The sequence below is a fragment of the Lepidochelys olivacea genome, assembly GCF_965140295.1.
Source record: "Lepidochelys olivacea isolate rLepOli2 genome assembly, chromosome: 7".
In the NCBI taxonomy this organism is placed as follows: Eukaryota; Metazoa; Chordata; order Testudines; family Cheloniidae; genus Lepidochelys; species Lepidochelys olivacea.
This window is the reverse complement of record NC_140417.1, coordinates 69,321,372-69,335,591: the sequence shown is the minus strand read 5'-3', so window position 1 is coordinate 69,335,591 and position 14,220 is coordinate 69,321,372. Positions and strand designations below refer to the sequence as shown.

Genomic DNA, 14,220 nt, shown 5'->3' with positions numbered 1-14,220 from the left:
AAAAGAAAAAACAAACCAATGCAGTTTCTGGTGCCAGTTCCACCCTTCTTTGAAGGTGAGCAGATGTTACCCTATGGAAAATGAATGACAGAAGGAGGCAGTTTGTGACTTGGAGCAATCAGAAGGTATCAAAGATCTTACCTATCCTATTTGATGCCAGATAATGTACACTAACAAACAGAACTTCTCTGTACCTCCCAACCCCTAGAATCCCTGTGTAACAAAATGCAGTCCCTTTCAGGCCATAAATAGTCTGTCATTTATGTAAGAAAAGGAGAGATTGGGGAGAAATATTGAATTTGCTTTGGTAAATACCATTCTGTGCTTTGCTGCAGTATTGTTCTCTTTCCACATCAAGTATTCATGAGCTTACAGACAGTTACAGCCTCATCTTGTTTCCAGAGGGTTAATAGCCAGACTGTTCACATTTATAAGAAAGCCTGCCTGCACATTGCAGTGTCCAGTTAGTCCTAGCAACAGACTGCAGCAAACAGAGACACAGGTACATAGCAATTTCCATAAACATAACCGTGGTTCATCTAGTGCAAAATCCTGTTTGACAGCAGCCAGTGTCAGATGCTTCAGAGAAGGGGACAACTGAGGATTCCCCAGATGTAGGAGAATCCTCTGGTGGAATAAAAGCAGCATAGTTGTTGGGTCGCCCTCAAAGTATGATAGAATTATAATTATGTAGTAGAAATAAAGATAGACAAAAGAGTATATAGGTATTGTAAAAAGGTATAAACATCAGTTCCATGCTGTTGAATTTCACTCTGTAACAAATGCAAGGCCAAAGTGCTAATTATTTCAGGCCGGTACAGGACAAAGTCTGTGCTGGAAAGTGATAAGAACTTTGAGGAAACAATGCTGTTATTTAAAACACCCTGATGCTCTTCCCCCACGAGGGCCCCTGGTCATGCCTATGTAAATCTTGGTATCCAAAGAGGGAAAAATAGATAGTGGGATAAAACTTGTTAAATAAATCAAGAGTCAGAGATTGTGTTGTTAAGTAAAAGAATGAATGATAAGTGCATGGAATTGAGAGCCTGAAGCAGGGAAATAATTGGTTAGTAAATGGTGCCAGCCTAATCCTAAGAATTTCAACCTGGATATCGATGGGCTGAAGACTATGCAAAGTGGAGATAACTGGATGACCCCCGGAGGGCAACTGGAATCCATCCAAAAACGCATCAAGGAAGAACAAGATGATAACACCTAGCCATCATGGAGCCGTCATGGATGTACCACCTGCTGATTGATGGTCATCTCAGTTGCTTCATCATGCTGAATTTACAATTTCCATAGACTCGTATTGAACCGGAGACATAAAAATTGGATCCAGGGACTGTGTTCTTTGAGTCTAGTTCTACGACCACCCTCCAGGAGCATCGGATGCACATCTGACAACAACTCGGCTCCACTCTTGTGTCCTGGCCAGTGACTGGGCACGAGCAACATCTAGGCTGGTAACTATAACAACCTTTATGTAGAACCTGTGCGTGAATGGATCTATATAGAAATTGCATATAGGAATATTTTGTTGTATTTACAATAAATGTGGCAATTTGCCTTGTCCCTCTTACAAGATCCTGTTGGTATCATTTTTATTAGTGTAACATAGTTGGCACTAGGTCACTCCCACTCTGTGCTGTGGACATGTTGGGAAGGAAGGGTTGAGACCAAGGAGCGCAGCATTTTGGCTGATCCAGCTGACACATATCTAGGTTCTAGTGGAGGCTATTATGGATCCTGGTGACCCCAGGATCAGAGAAGCAAAAAGATAGTTTAAAAAGCCTCTGTTTAATTCCTCCGACCCACAGCTGCATTGAGATAATGTCTCCAAAGTACAAAAATTCATAATATCACATGCTGGTAAATATCCAAGGATACATTTATCCCATGAATGGCAGCCAACCTTTTGGGGTTAAAGGCTAGATTTAAACTTCCAGCTCTAGAAATGCCTTATGTTAAATGCATGACAAATACCCAGCAATCACTGAACATCAATTAGCAACCCAATAATTCAGTAGTACTGTGAAATCCAATGGGATTATTTCTTACTAATGCAAGTGTGACCTCAACAGGTTTTGTTTTTGGCATTGCTGAAGATAGCTGAATTTTATTTCTTGTGTGTTTTGCAACAAGTTAGTATCTATGGCATGCATGTATTAAATACATGCTAAGACATTTTGGTTTAGTTCAAGATAGGAGTTAGGTTCAGACAAGGGTTTGAATTTAAGGATGAATAAGTGTGCAGGTTAAAATCTTACTGCAGCAAAATCTCAAACTAGCCTCATGAGATTTCAACCCTTTATTATGGAAATCTAAGGGCTGATCCAACTTCCATTGAAGCCAAAGGAAATCTTGCCATTGACTTCAATGCGTGTTGGATCAAGTTCCTATTGAGAAATCTCAACTGGAAATTGAAATAGTTCTCAGCTGATTTTGGTTCTGAATGCTGCTAAAAATTTTTAAAGGGGCTCTGGTCTGATCTTGAATTCAAAGCAGTTGCCTTATGGGTAGATCAGATCTTAGATCATTACATTTATGATGTCTAGTTGGCAGCCGGTATCAAGTGGAGTGCCCCAAGGGTCGGTCCTGGGGCCGGTTTTGTTCAATATCTTCATAAATGATCTGGAGGATGGTGTGGATTGCACTCTCAGCAAATTTGCGGATGATACTAAACTGGGAGGAGTGGTAGATACGCTGGAGGGCAGGGATAGGATACAGAAGGACCTAGACAAATTGGAGGATTGGGCCAAAAGAAATCTGATGAGATTCAATAAGGATAAGTGCAGGGTCCTGCACTTAGGACGGAAGAACCCAATGCACAGCTACAGACTAGGGACCGAATGGCTAGGCAGCAGTTCTGCGGAAAAGGACCTAGGGGTGACAGTGGACAAGAAGCTGGATATGAGTCAGCAGTGTGCCCTTGTTGCCAAGAAGGCCAATAGCATTTTGGGATGTATAAGTAGGGGCATAGCGAGCAGATCGAGGGACGTGATCTTTCCCCTCTATTCGACATTGGTGAGGCGTCATCTGGAGTACTGTGTCCAGTTTTGGGCCCCACACTACAAGAAGGATGTGGATAAATTGGAAAGAGTCCAGCGAAGGGCAACAAAAATGATTAGGGGTCTGGAACACATGACTTATGAGGAGAGGCTGAGGGAGCTGGGATTGTTTAGCCTGCAGAAGAGAAGAATGAGGGGGGATTTGATAGCTGCTTTCAACTACCTGAAAGGGGGTTCCAAAGAGGATGGCTCTAGACTGTTCTCAATGGTAGCAGATGACAGAACGAGGAGTAATGGTCTCAAGTTGCAGTGCGGGAGGTTTAGATTGGATATTAGGAAAAACTTTTTCACTAAGAGGGTGGTGAAACACTGGAATGCGTTACCTAGGGAGGTGGTAGAATCTCCTTCCTTAGAGGTTTTTAAGGTCAGGCTTGACAAAGCCCTGGCTGGGATGATTTAACTGGGAATTGGTCCTGCTTCAAGCAGGGGGTTGGTTTAGATGACCTTCTGGGGTCCCTTCCAACCCTGATATTCTATGATTCTATGACACTTTCAAGCCCCTTTACACTTCCAAGGCAGCCAAAGTATATAAAGCAGCCTTACTAAGCGGAAAAAACACACACAAAAAACCCAAAACAGGCTCTTCAGCTAGGATCCTCAAAGATGTTTAGGCGCCTGGCCCCCGGGGAAGTCAATGGGAGTTAGGTGCATACAGACAAATGAGAGTTCAGTGCATAATATAGTGTCCAAGGTATTTTCTATAGCAGAGGTGGGCAAACTATGGCCCGTGGGCCACATCTGGCCCACGGGACTCTCCTGCCCAGCCCCTAAGCTCCTGGCCCTGGAGGCTAGCCCCCAGCCCCTCCCCTGCTGTTCCCCTCCCCCGCAGCCTCAGCTTGCTCTGCCACCGGCGCAATGCTCTGGGCTGCGAGCTCCTGGGGCTGTGCCACGGCAGAGCCTGGCCTGACCTGGTGCTCTGTGCTGCGTGGTGGCTGTAGCACCCCCAGCCACCGGTGCATCAGGCAGCACAGTAAGGGGGTATGGAGAGGGGGGTGGAGGGGGTTGGATAGAGGGCAGGGGAGTCCAGGGTGGTGGTTAGAGGGCAGGAGTGTGGATGGGGTCAGGACAAGAACAGGGGGTTGAATGGAGGGAGGGGTCCCAAGGGGGTAGTCAGGAATGAGAGGAGGGGTTGGATGGGGCAGTGGGGGACAGGGAGCGCGGGGGGGTGCAGATAAGAGGTGGGGACCGGGCCATGACCCCATCCCCTAACCAGCCCTCCATACAATTTCCGAAACCCGATGTGGCCCTTAGGCCAAAAAGTTTGCCCACCCCTGTTCTATAGCAACCATGGGGAAGTAGAAGGGAGAACAGCTGACACTTTCTTGCACACACAGTTATGATGTTGTATCCTCCAACTACCAGCTTGCAATACTAGGGATTTGTTTACCATGAAGTGCTTTCATCCAGTGACTTTCTAACATTAATAGCCTTTAGATAAAGGAGTTATTTCCAGCCATACTGTAATAAGCCCAGCTAATCTATTCTCAGCTATGCTAGTTAAGGATAAGAGAATAGTAATGCAGCTGTACAAACCATTCTTGACTGAACCTCATGAATTGTAGCTCACAACAAATAAATGTCAGAATAAAGTAGCAGCAAACCAATATTCTCTCCTCTCCCAAAAGCTTCAGCTGCTGAATTCAAGAGTTTTTGAAATCTCATTGCTGGTATTCAGACAGCACCAAGTCTACATCGAAAGTGGCAGGGTCCTTCACTTAGTCCCAATTCAGACAAGATGGTTAAAGGACTGCTGCCTAATCAAATAAATATGTTTCTGTGCAAATGGCAAAGCTGTCAGTCAACCTGAGCAAAGCCCAAAGGGATCTTGAAGTTTCAAGGTGACTTCCTTTAGTGCTATTAGCACTCAACAAAAAGGAAACCTGGCACTGTACGCTTTGTGTATTGCAATGGAAGGAAATATGCTCCTGCAAGAACCACCCTAGGAAGAGTTTGTAAATAAATTGGATCCAGAACATTAACCTCTCAGAAATTGGCTACATTCTTATTAGAAGACATCTTACTAGAAGTCTATGCCATCCACTCACCTAATAAAATACATATTATATCGAATTATACATATAAATAAATGTGAACTAGTTCATTAATGTAGTGCCCGTGAAAGGAAAGGACTAATACTGCTGACCTGTGTCATGCACAGTTGTGACTAGCATAGTGCAAGCTTCAGTCACACAGTTAGACCATCGCAATCCTGCACTGTAATATGTGCCCTGATATTGCAGTCTTGCTACTTCCTTGAGCAAGAACTGCTAATAGGGAAGTCAGAGTATTAGAGTAGTCCTGTTACAACTACTAGAGATTACTAATAGAATATAATCTCCTCCAGCCCTACAAAAAATCCTAGAACATTCATTAGAAAGCACATAAGACTATTAAACCACTCAGTCAGCTTGCTTGACGGCCTGAGCATTGTAACCCCCTTTAAAAACATAATTTAACAGAACATCCAGTTGACTTTGTCCATTGTACAAAGTGGAGATCAGATGGCCTAATCTGCATTCAACACCACGCTAAAACCTTAAGAAAAAGCCACACTGATTCTCTAACAAATTCAACATAGTTTGTTGTTTAAAAGCTATAACTCAGCCATTTTCCTTACACCTGTGGATGTTTTCAGAGATAAATCATTTCTTATTCCTTGATATATGAATGTATTTCTCTTTTGTAATCATGGTTCCTAGATGTGGATACAGTTTCTTTCAGGCTTTGAGTGAACTGCATAAAACCTGGGTTTCTTAGTTGGTGATTTGATATCATACAAGAAAATTTGGACAACCTTGAGAAGTACAGCAACAGCAATGGGATGAAATCTAATAGTGAAAAGTCATGAACTTCAGGATTAACCACAAGAATGTTTACTATAAGCTGGGGACATATCAGTTGGAAACAGAAGAGGAGAAAGACCTCAGTGTATTGGTCAATCACAGGAGGATGATGAGTTGCCAAAGTGATGCAACCATGAAAAAGTCTAATGCAATCCTAGGATGCATCAGGTGAGGTATTTCCAGTACAGGTAATGAAGTATTATTACCATTATTCAAGGCATTGGTAAGACCTTATTTGGAATTACTTCATGCAATTCTGATCTCCCATGGTTAAGAAAGATGAATTCAAACTGGAATAGGTGCCAAGAAGGGCTACTAGGATGATCAGAGGAATAGAGAACCTACCTTACGAGAAGAGACTTAAAGAGCTTGACTTGTTTCAACCAATCAAACTAAGGCTGCAGGGGGATACAATTGCTCTCTAGAAAAATAGGTCTGTAGCAAAGCAATGACTCACCAGTGTGGCACCTCCTGCTGGTTATCTCAGGAATTAGCTCTCCAGAATATGGAGCACCTCCTCCTGGCTGCTGTCTCACCTGTCACTGGCCCCCGTGTCCCTCCCAGACCCCGGTGCCCCTTTACCTCAGGGTTCTGCCCCCAGCAGTAACCCACAATCTGGGTCCCCCCTCCCAGGGGAACCCTCAACCCTCTATCCCTACCTTGCCTCAGTGGCTACTGCCAGTCATCATCTAGCCCCCACTCACTGGGACAGACTGCAATGGCCACTCATCATTGGCAAGGGATTAGGACCTGCTGCCTTTGCCTATCCTCAGGCTTTCCCTCTGCAGCCCCTGTACCTTCTGGGCTCTTAACAAGGCCTGCAGCCTAGGGGTTTACCAGGCTGGAGCTCCCCAGCTCCCTTTGCCCTTCCCCAGCACTGTACCCCTTCAGGTACCTTCTCTCAGGTGGCTAACCCTTCTCCCTCTAAGGCTAGAATGAGATTTCCCCCCAGCTTCTGGCTCACAGCCCTTTTATAGGGCCAGCTGTGGCATTACTGGGCATGGCCCCAGCTGTGGTTGCTTCCCCAATCAGCCTAGCTTGGCCGCTTTTAACCCCTGCCTGCAGGAGTGGGGCAGCTGCTCCATTACACACCCTCCCCCTTAAGACTGCTCACCGGGGGGGTGTCTCTATCTCCCCAGCTTCCCTCTTAGCTGGGCCCGCAGGAGGTCTCTCTCTTGCTGCAGGCTCTCTCTTCTCTGGAGCAGCCTGCTTCCCTCCTGAAGGGTTTAGGTGCCCACTGTAGCCTGCTCAGCTCCCATGTGGGTTTCCCTTGATGTTTAGATCTCCACTGTGGCCTGTCTCACCCCCGCGTGGATTCCCTTCTTGATCTGGGGCCCCTCTGTCCCAGATCCTCTCCCTTCTGGGGCCTTGGTCTTTACGACCCCCTCCTTTGGGGCAGTTTCAGACCCAGCCCGATCTTTCGGCCTCCCTCTCTTTCTCTGGGGGCAAGACAATCTTACCTGGCCCCCCATGCGGCACAGGAAGCACATCCAGTGCCTTCCTTTGGCCACCTCAGGACTAGCCTGGGCCCTGGTGAGTCCTGTAGGAGCACTCCCTCTTCCTGTTCCCAGGCTCCCCACAGGCCCAACAAGTTTGGAGCCCCCATGTTGACTTCACAGGGGGAACTCTGGCCGCTCCCCATTTCCCCAAATGGAGCCTCTTTTATCCATTCTGGTAGGAGCACTCCTGCTTATAGTGTCCCGGTCACCCACAGGCAAAACAGTTTTTAGGCCCTGGCACCAGCCTCCAGACCCAGATGCCTGGCCCCCGATGAGGTCCATGTGCCCTCCCCCGCAGCAGCTGAAGCAGTCCCCTTTGCTGCTCGGGGAGCCGGGCCACTCAGGCCCTCCAGTAGTAGTCCTCCGTTTTCTCCAGCCTTCTCCTTCTCAACTCTCAGATCTGGGCAATAGTCCACACTCCTTGCCCTGCCCCTTGTATCAGGGGTGACTGTCTATGCCCACATTCTCCCCCACGTGTAGCGAAGCGATGACTCACCGGTGTGGTGCCTCCTGCTGGTCGTCTTGGGAATTAGCTCTCCAGCATACGGAGCGCCTCCTCCTGGCTGGTGTCTCGCCTGCCCCAGTTGTGGCTACTTCCCCAATCAGCCTACCTTGGCCGCTTTTAATCCCTGCCTGCAGGAGTGGGGCAGCCACCCCACTACAGGATCAGAGCGATAAACATCAGAGAGGGAGGGAGTTATTTAAGTTAAGGGCCAATGTTGGCAAAAGAACAAATGGCTATAAACTGGTCTTCAATAAGTTTAGACTTGAAATTACATAAAGATTTCTAACCACAGGGGAGCGAAGCTCTGGAACAGGTTTCCAGAGGAGTAGTAGGGGCAAAAAAACAAAAAACAAAACACCACCTTATCTTATTTTAAGACTGCGCTTGATAAGTTTATGGAGGGGATGGTATGAAGAGGTTGCCTACAATAGCATATGGCCCATCTGCAACTGCTATTAGCAAATATCTCCAATGGCCAGAGAAGGGACACTAGGTGGGGAGGGCTCTGAATTATTACAGTGAATTATTTCCCAAGTGTCTGGTTGGCTTAGTTTAGAAGGTACAAGCTCACAGTCACTAAGAGCACCTCCTGGAGAACTGCTTTCTGTACCGGCACCGACTAATAGGCCCAAACTTGTTTGTTCTACAATCTCTTACAACATTCCAGCCCAAAAAGGTAAGGCTGCTAGCTAAGGCTAGCTTGTGTTTATATATTTCATCTTCCCCTCCCTTCCCCCACCATTAGACAGTTATCAAGAAACAGAGTTCCTAAATAACAATCCAAATTGTAGAAAACTGCCAGGATTAGCTTCTGTATTGGTAATATAGCTAAAAATACTAACAGAAAGCATAGAAACGTAGGCCTGGAAGGGATCTTGATAAATCATCTAGTCCAGTTCTCCAAACTGAGGCAGACCTAAGTATTATCTAGACCATCCCTGACAGAAATTCGTCCAACTAACTGTTCTTAAAAACTTTGAATAATGGAGATGCCTCAACCTCCCAGGGTATTTATTTCAGACCATTTCTCCAGTTGATCAAGATCATTTTGAATTCTAATTCAAAGTTGCTTACAAATTGATTGTTTGATTATATGCTCCATTATCTTTTTTGGGTACCAAAATTAAACTGACTAGTCTATAATTCCCTGGGTTGTCTTTATTCCCCTTTTTATAGGCAGGTACTATATTTGCCCTTTTCCAGTCCTCTGTGATCTCTCCTGTGCTTTATGAGATCTCAAAGATAATCGCTAATGGCTCACAGATCTCTTCAGCCAGCTCCTTAAGAATTCTAAGCTGTATTTAGGTCAGGCCCTGCCAACTTGAAAATATCTAACTTGCCTAAGTAATTATTAACTTGTTCTTTCCCTATTTTTGCCTCAGATCCTACCCATTTACACTGATGTTCACTGGGTTAGTCCCCCAGTCACTGCTAACCTTTTTGGTGAAAACAAATTAAAAACTGAAACAAAAATACTTCATCCATTTCTATATTTTCTGTTATTGTCTTTCCCTCCTTATTGAGCTATGGACCAACCTTGTCACTGGTCTTCCTCTTGCTTCTACTGTATCTAAAAAGTTTTCTTGTTACCCTTTAGGTCCCTAGCTAGTTTAATCTTGTTTTGTGCCTTGGCCTTTCTAATTTTCTCCCTACGTGCTTTTAATGTGTGTGCAGTGTAAACCTTTGTAATCCTGACTCATGTCAGGCCAAAAGGCCAGGGAATTCAAGACCCATTTCTCACGGCTCTTCTAGGTGTCAAACTAACTACATGGCATCCGAGAAAAGCTAGGGCCTGATTCTCAACTCTGTTACACTGGCTTTATACCAGTATAGTTCCACTGACTTCAAGAGATTAACACTAGCATAAAACCAGTGTCCTGGGATAGAGAATCAGACTTTTGGCAAAGGAAGCAGATGAAGCAACCCAAATTGTTCAGTCTGACAGGGAACTGAAGGAGGTGGTTGTGGCGCTTCCAAGTTTCCTAGAAGCTGATCGAAGAGGAAGAAATCCCCCATACTACTATATAGAGCAGGTCCCAAGTATAGGAATCCTCCTTTACATTCCATTGAGAGCATGAAGAGGACTTCAAATTGCTACACAATGTGATCCAAAGAATTCAATACGTTCCAGAATGTGTGTTGGGAAAGAGTCATACACTCATAGATTTTAAGGCCAGAAAGGACCACTAGATCATCTAGTCTGAGCTCCTGCATAAACACAGACTATAGAATTCCACCCAGTAATTCCTGCATCAGGCCCATCATTTCTGGTTGAACTGCAAGAAGCCAGCTTCTAGGGGAGACCATTGACATTATATTACAGATCTGCATAATAATACTACTTAGCACTTTTTAATCCAAAAATCGCCAAGCATGTCTGTATCATTATCCCCATTTTACAGATGGGGAAAGTGAGGCTCAGAGAAAACGACCTGCCCAAGGTCAACCAGCAGCAAAGCCAGGAATAGAACCCAGGTCTCCAGAGCCCTAGACTCTAGTCTGCATTGCCTCCTAACAGAATCACAGAATATCAGGGCTGGAAGGGACCTCAGGAGGTCATCTAGTCCAACCCCCTGCTCAAAGCAGTACCAATCCCCAACTAAATCAAATAAACCCAATTCATGTGAGTTTGAACAGTTAACAAAGGGACTAGCATATTAAAGGACTACACCCTTACCTATGTCAGCTGACTGAGACAAAAATAGAAAAATGAAACACCCCCCACATTTTCAGAGGAATTTAAGGGAGTTAGGCTCCTACCTCCCATTCAGTCCCATTCCCCTTCCTTCCTTTTGAAAGTCCAGCACTCCTACATGCCTGACATTTATTACAATACTCAAGGAACCAGCAAAACTGGTTGCCCAGTGGAATAAGTCTTGAGCAAAAGGTGAAAGAACATTTTCTGGAAAACCATCAAGATATCTTATGCTGGTGATTTGGGACAAGGAGTGTAAACTGGAGCTGGGTCACTGTGTAGCTTTACTCTGCATATGCATGTGCACATCCATGCACAGACATGATCTGTAGGTTCCTTTTTTGCTTTTCTCCCTCTTTTTTTCTTATTCTTTGTAAATCAGAAAATTAGTTACCTAGAAAATAGTCTCCTGCACTACAATGCTGAATAGGTTTAATATATAATTTATATATGGAAATTTAGATGTCAGCATGACAAATTGTCATATAAATAGTTTTGCCGTTAGATTTTCCTGCATCAGTCTTCCTCAGAGAATGAGTGTAATGCAGATTATCTTGACACTATAATATTGTTTTGGTCTGTGGGTCTGAATTGCATTTATAATATTTTCCTCAGCTACAAATCAAAGTAAACAAGCTTTGTGTGCTATATGAAAGAAGCAGTATGGAGGTGATCTTTTGTAGGAGAAGCCCCTTTACAGTGTGTTTAAGAACGTGATCAGGAGGCAAATAGCAAATTAAGTAAAATAGCATCCTCCAAGCCCTCATGTTAATAACAGTGTAGGGACAATTTTAGCCCATTTGCTGCTAATCCATAGGATATTAGTGTATCTGCACTCCCCACTGGATTTTGCTTTAATAATACCTTTGTACGTTAACATCTTGTCATTTTTAGAGGGCCTGATCCTGCAATTGTTCCAGTGAGTCTACAGGATCAGTTATGAGTAAAGGATACAATCAGGGTAAAGACCCAGCCTGAAAGGTATAAAGCATCCATAGGGATATACTCAGCACCATGCAAGAACAAGCCATAAGCTACTTAAAGCACAAAGTAAGCGCTCGGGTAAGCCCTGAAACCTACACTTATGTCTAGTACCCAGAACCAAGACTTGTACCTCAGTTGTGTCTTAACGTAAGCAGCTCATATATGCTCATCTTGGAATTCTGCAATAGTTAAGCACAGAGCTGGCTAATTAGTGACTGAAGAAAAGACTTATTCTGAGCTTTGGCTTTGTCCAATTAATTGTGAGCCTTAACATATTTTCTGAATCCCTACAATGATGGATAAACCTTCCATACTGGCAAGGGGTGATGGGTTGTGGAGAAAAAGATTGAGCTCAGCCAAAGATCACTGTTCATGCACATTGAAAAAGTTACATGTAACCCACGATCACACCTTTGCACAGAAATGACAATACTGTATCCTTTGTCTTGACACACAAGAACTTTTGGGGGTAAGTCCAGGATTCTGCAATCCTACAGAAGTTTCCATCTAAGGTTACAAACATGAATTCTCTCAACACCCATCCGTTTCTGGAAACCAGACACCCAATCATCATTACGCACTTTTGAAAATTTTGGACAGACAGATTAAAGGCTAGGTTATGACCATCGGCACCCCCCTGAGCAGCAGGTAGTGCTTAAACTGCTCTGCCACAGCAATAGCACTGGGAGGCATTGTGCTTCAGGGCAATAAATGAATGGAAATTTCCTCCCTTGGTTCCGCCTTTTTCAAATAATAAATTACTGCTGGTCTGTCGCAGCAATAGGACTACCCACCCTGGCTGGTTCTCTGGCCAGTGAATGGAGGGCAGAGAGGTGGAGCCAAGTTTCCACCCATTCCCCTGTTCTAGCCACTTGGCAACACTACCCCAAGCGGTCTCTTCCATTTATAGAGTGCCTTACAGTCTACCTTGTTCCTCTATATCACATAGGACCGTCTCAGCCCACGTCCACAAAAGTTTACCTTGCTTGAGTCTCATGGTCCTTTTCAGTGCAGCTTCCTCTCTTTGTTCTTTGTCCTCCCTTTCCCTCCAGCGCCTCAGCTGCTCTTCCCTCATTTTGTAGAACAGGATGTGCTTCTGCTCTTCATTCAGTTCTGCCAGGAGCTCAGGGTCAATGTACATATCACGCAAAATTTGTTGCAGCATGGCGACTCACAAAACCCCCCACAGCACTCACAACAGCCCCCAAAAATCGCACCTGCAACACTCCACAAAGCAACCCAAACCAAGAGAACTCTCCCAACGGCTGCCTGCCTGGGGGAGATTTGCAGTCGTCTTCTTCTGTCCCTCTTTCACATACATGCTCTGCTCCCCTTCTCTAACCGATGACAGAATTCCCTGGGCATCTCACCCACTGAAGACAGCAACAGGTGTCAAGTGAAGAAGGGGAGGGGAGGAATGAAAAGGCAAGGTGAACAATGAGAGACCACTTGCATGAACTTTACTGCAAGGAGATAAAAACAAAAACAAAACCCCACAACAACAACAACAACAAAACAGCAGCAAATTCCAGAATGGCCTTGAATAAGCAGAGAAACCTCAGGGCAAAGGGAGGCACAGGTGACAGCACAACTGCTGCTGAGCCGGTTCCCGTTCTGCAGCAGGGCACTCCCCGTGGTGCAGTGTTGTTGGGTTCAGAGCGATGTCATGGCTAAAAGTAACAGTTACGCTGGCAGCTCCCTCGGAGAATTGATCTCCAATAAGAGAGGAAACTAGTTTGCACTATATTTCCTAGTCTAATATCCCTAACCAGTCTCAGGAGGGTGTGCCACCCCGATCATCATCGTCATCATCGCCACTCACGTTTACTTAGAGCCAACAGACACGGTGATTCAGCAAACTGACTAAAGAGGATTTAAAGGGAAGAGTAGAGGCAACAGAAGCCAGGAGATTCTTATCACTTTATAAGTAGTGAATAAATATAAACTAGACAAGAAGCAGTTCTCCACAGTTCATGTCGACTTTTTAACCCTCTTGTGTTCATTGGTCCACTTAGACTGGAGAAAGATCCGTTTACTGTTCAAGCAAGTTGCGACTTTTTACTATGTAATGGCATTTCACTGATCTCAATAAAACACTAGTATTTTAGCAATTGGTCCAACAGCAGTTTAATTTTTTTTTAAAAATACAACCAAATTCCAAAGCCAATTTCATTTTGTGTGCGCCCATTTTCTCTGGGGAACTGGTTCATTTTTAGTGGAAATGGGGCCTTTCTTTGAGCAAAACCAAAACACGGCCATTTCTGCATTTGTAGCAAAATGCAAATAAACTCACATTTTGCGCTGTTTCCCGTCACTTTGTGCGTATTTCACAGGCCTCTATTTTAGCACTCGTTGTCAGTCTAAAAACAGGGCTGAATGCACACAGGCTATTGGGAAAGTAGAAACACAGCCTGACTGATTTGAATCAGGCTCCTCAGCAAGCTCTAGCAGCTACAGGAGTAAGTGCAGCTGCTGCTCGCAGCTGAGCAAGACATGACATACAGGCCAAACTGCAGGAATACATGTCAGGCAAGATGCCTTATACTTGGTGGGACTGTCCCTAACACCCCTGGACCTCAGCACTTGGTCCCAACAACCCACTGCTTCCTTCCCCAGTTTGGGG

At 44.9% G+C, this 14,220-nt stretch overlaps 1 protein-coding gene across 1 annotated transcript in view; it reads right to left on the bottom strand.

Annotated features, from left to right (window-relative positions):
* Positions 1–12,762, bottom strand: part of SH2D4B (SH2 domain containing 4B) — a gene marked incomplete at its 5' end in the record, with an annotated part of 106,822 nt that extends 94,060 nt beyond the window's left edge. Inside the window, one exon of the mRNA XM_084634506.1 lies at positions 12,579–12,762. Coding sequence (XP_084490632.1) covers positions 12,579–12,762 — 184 coding nt within the window. The remainder of the gene's footprint in view (positions 1–12,578) is intronic.
* Between the last annotated feature and the right edge of the window lie 1,458 nt (positions 12,763–14,220).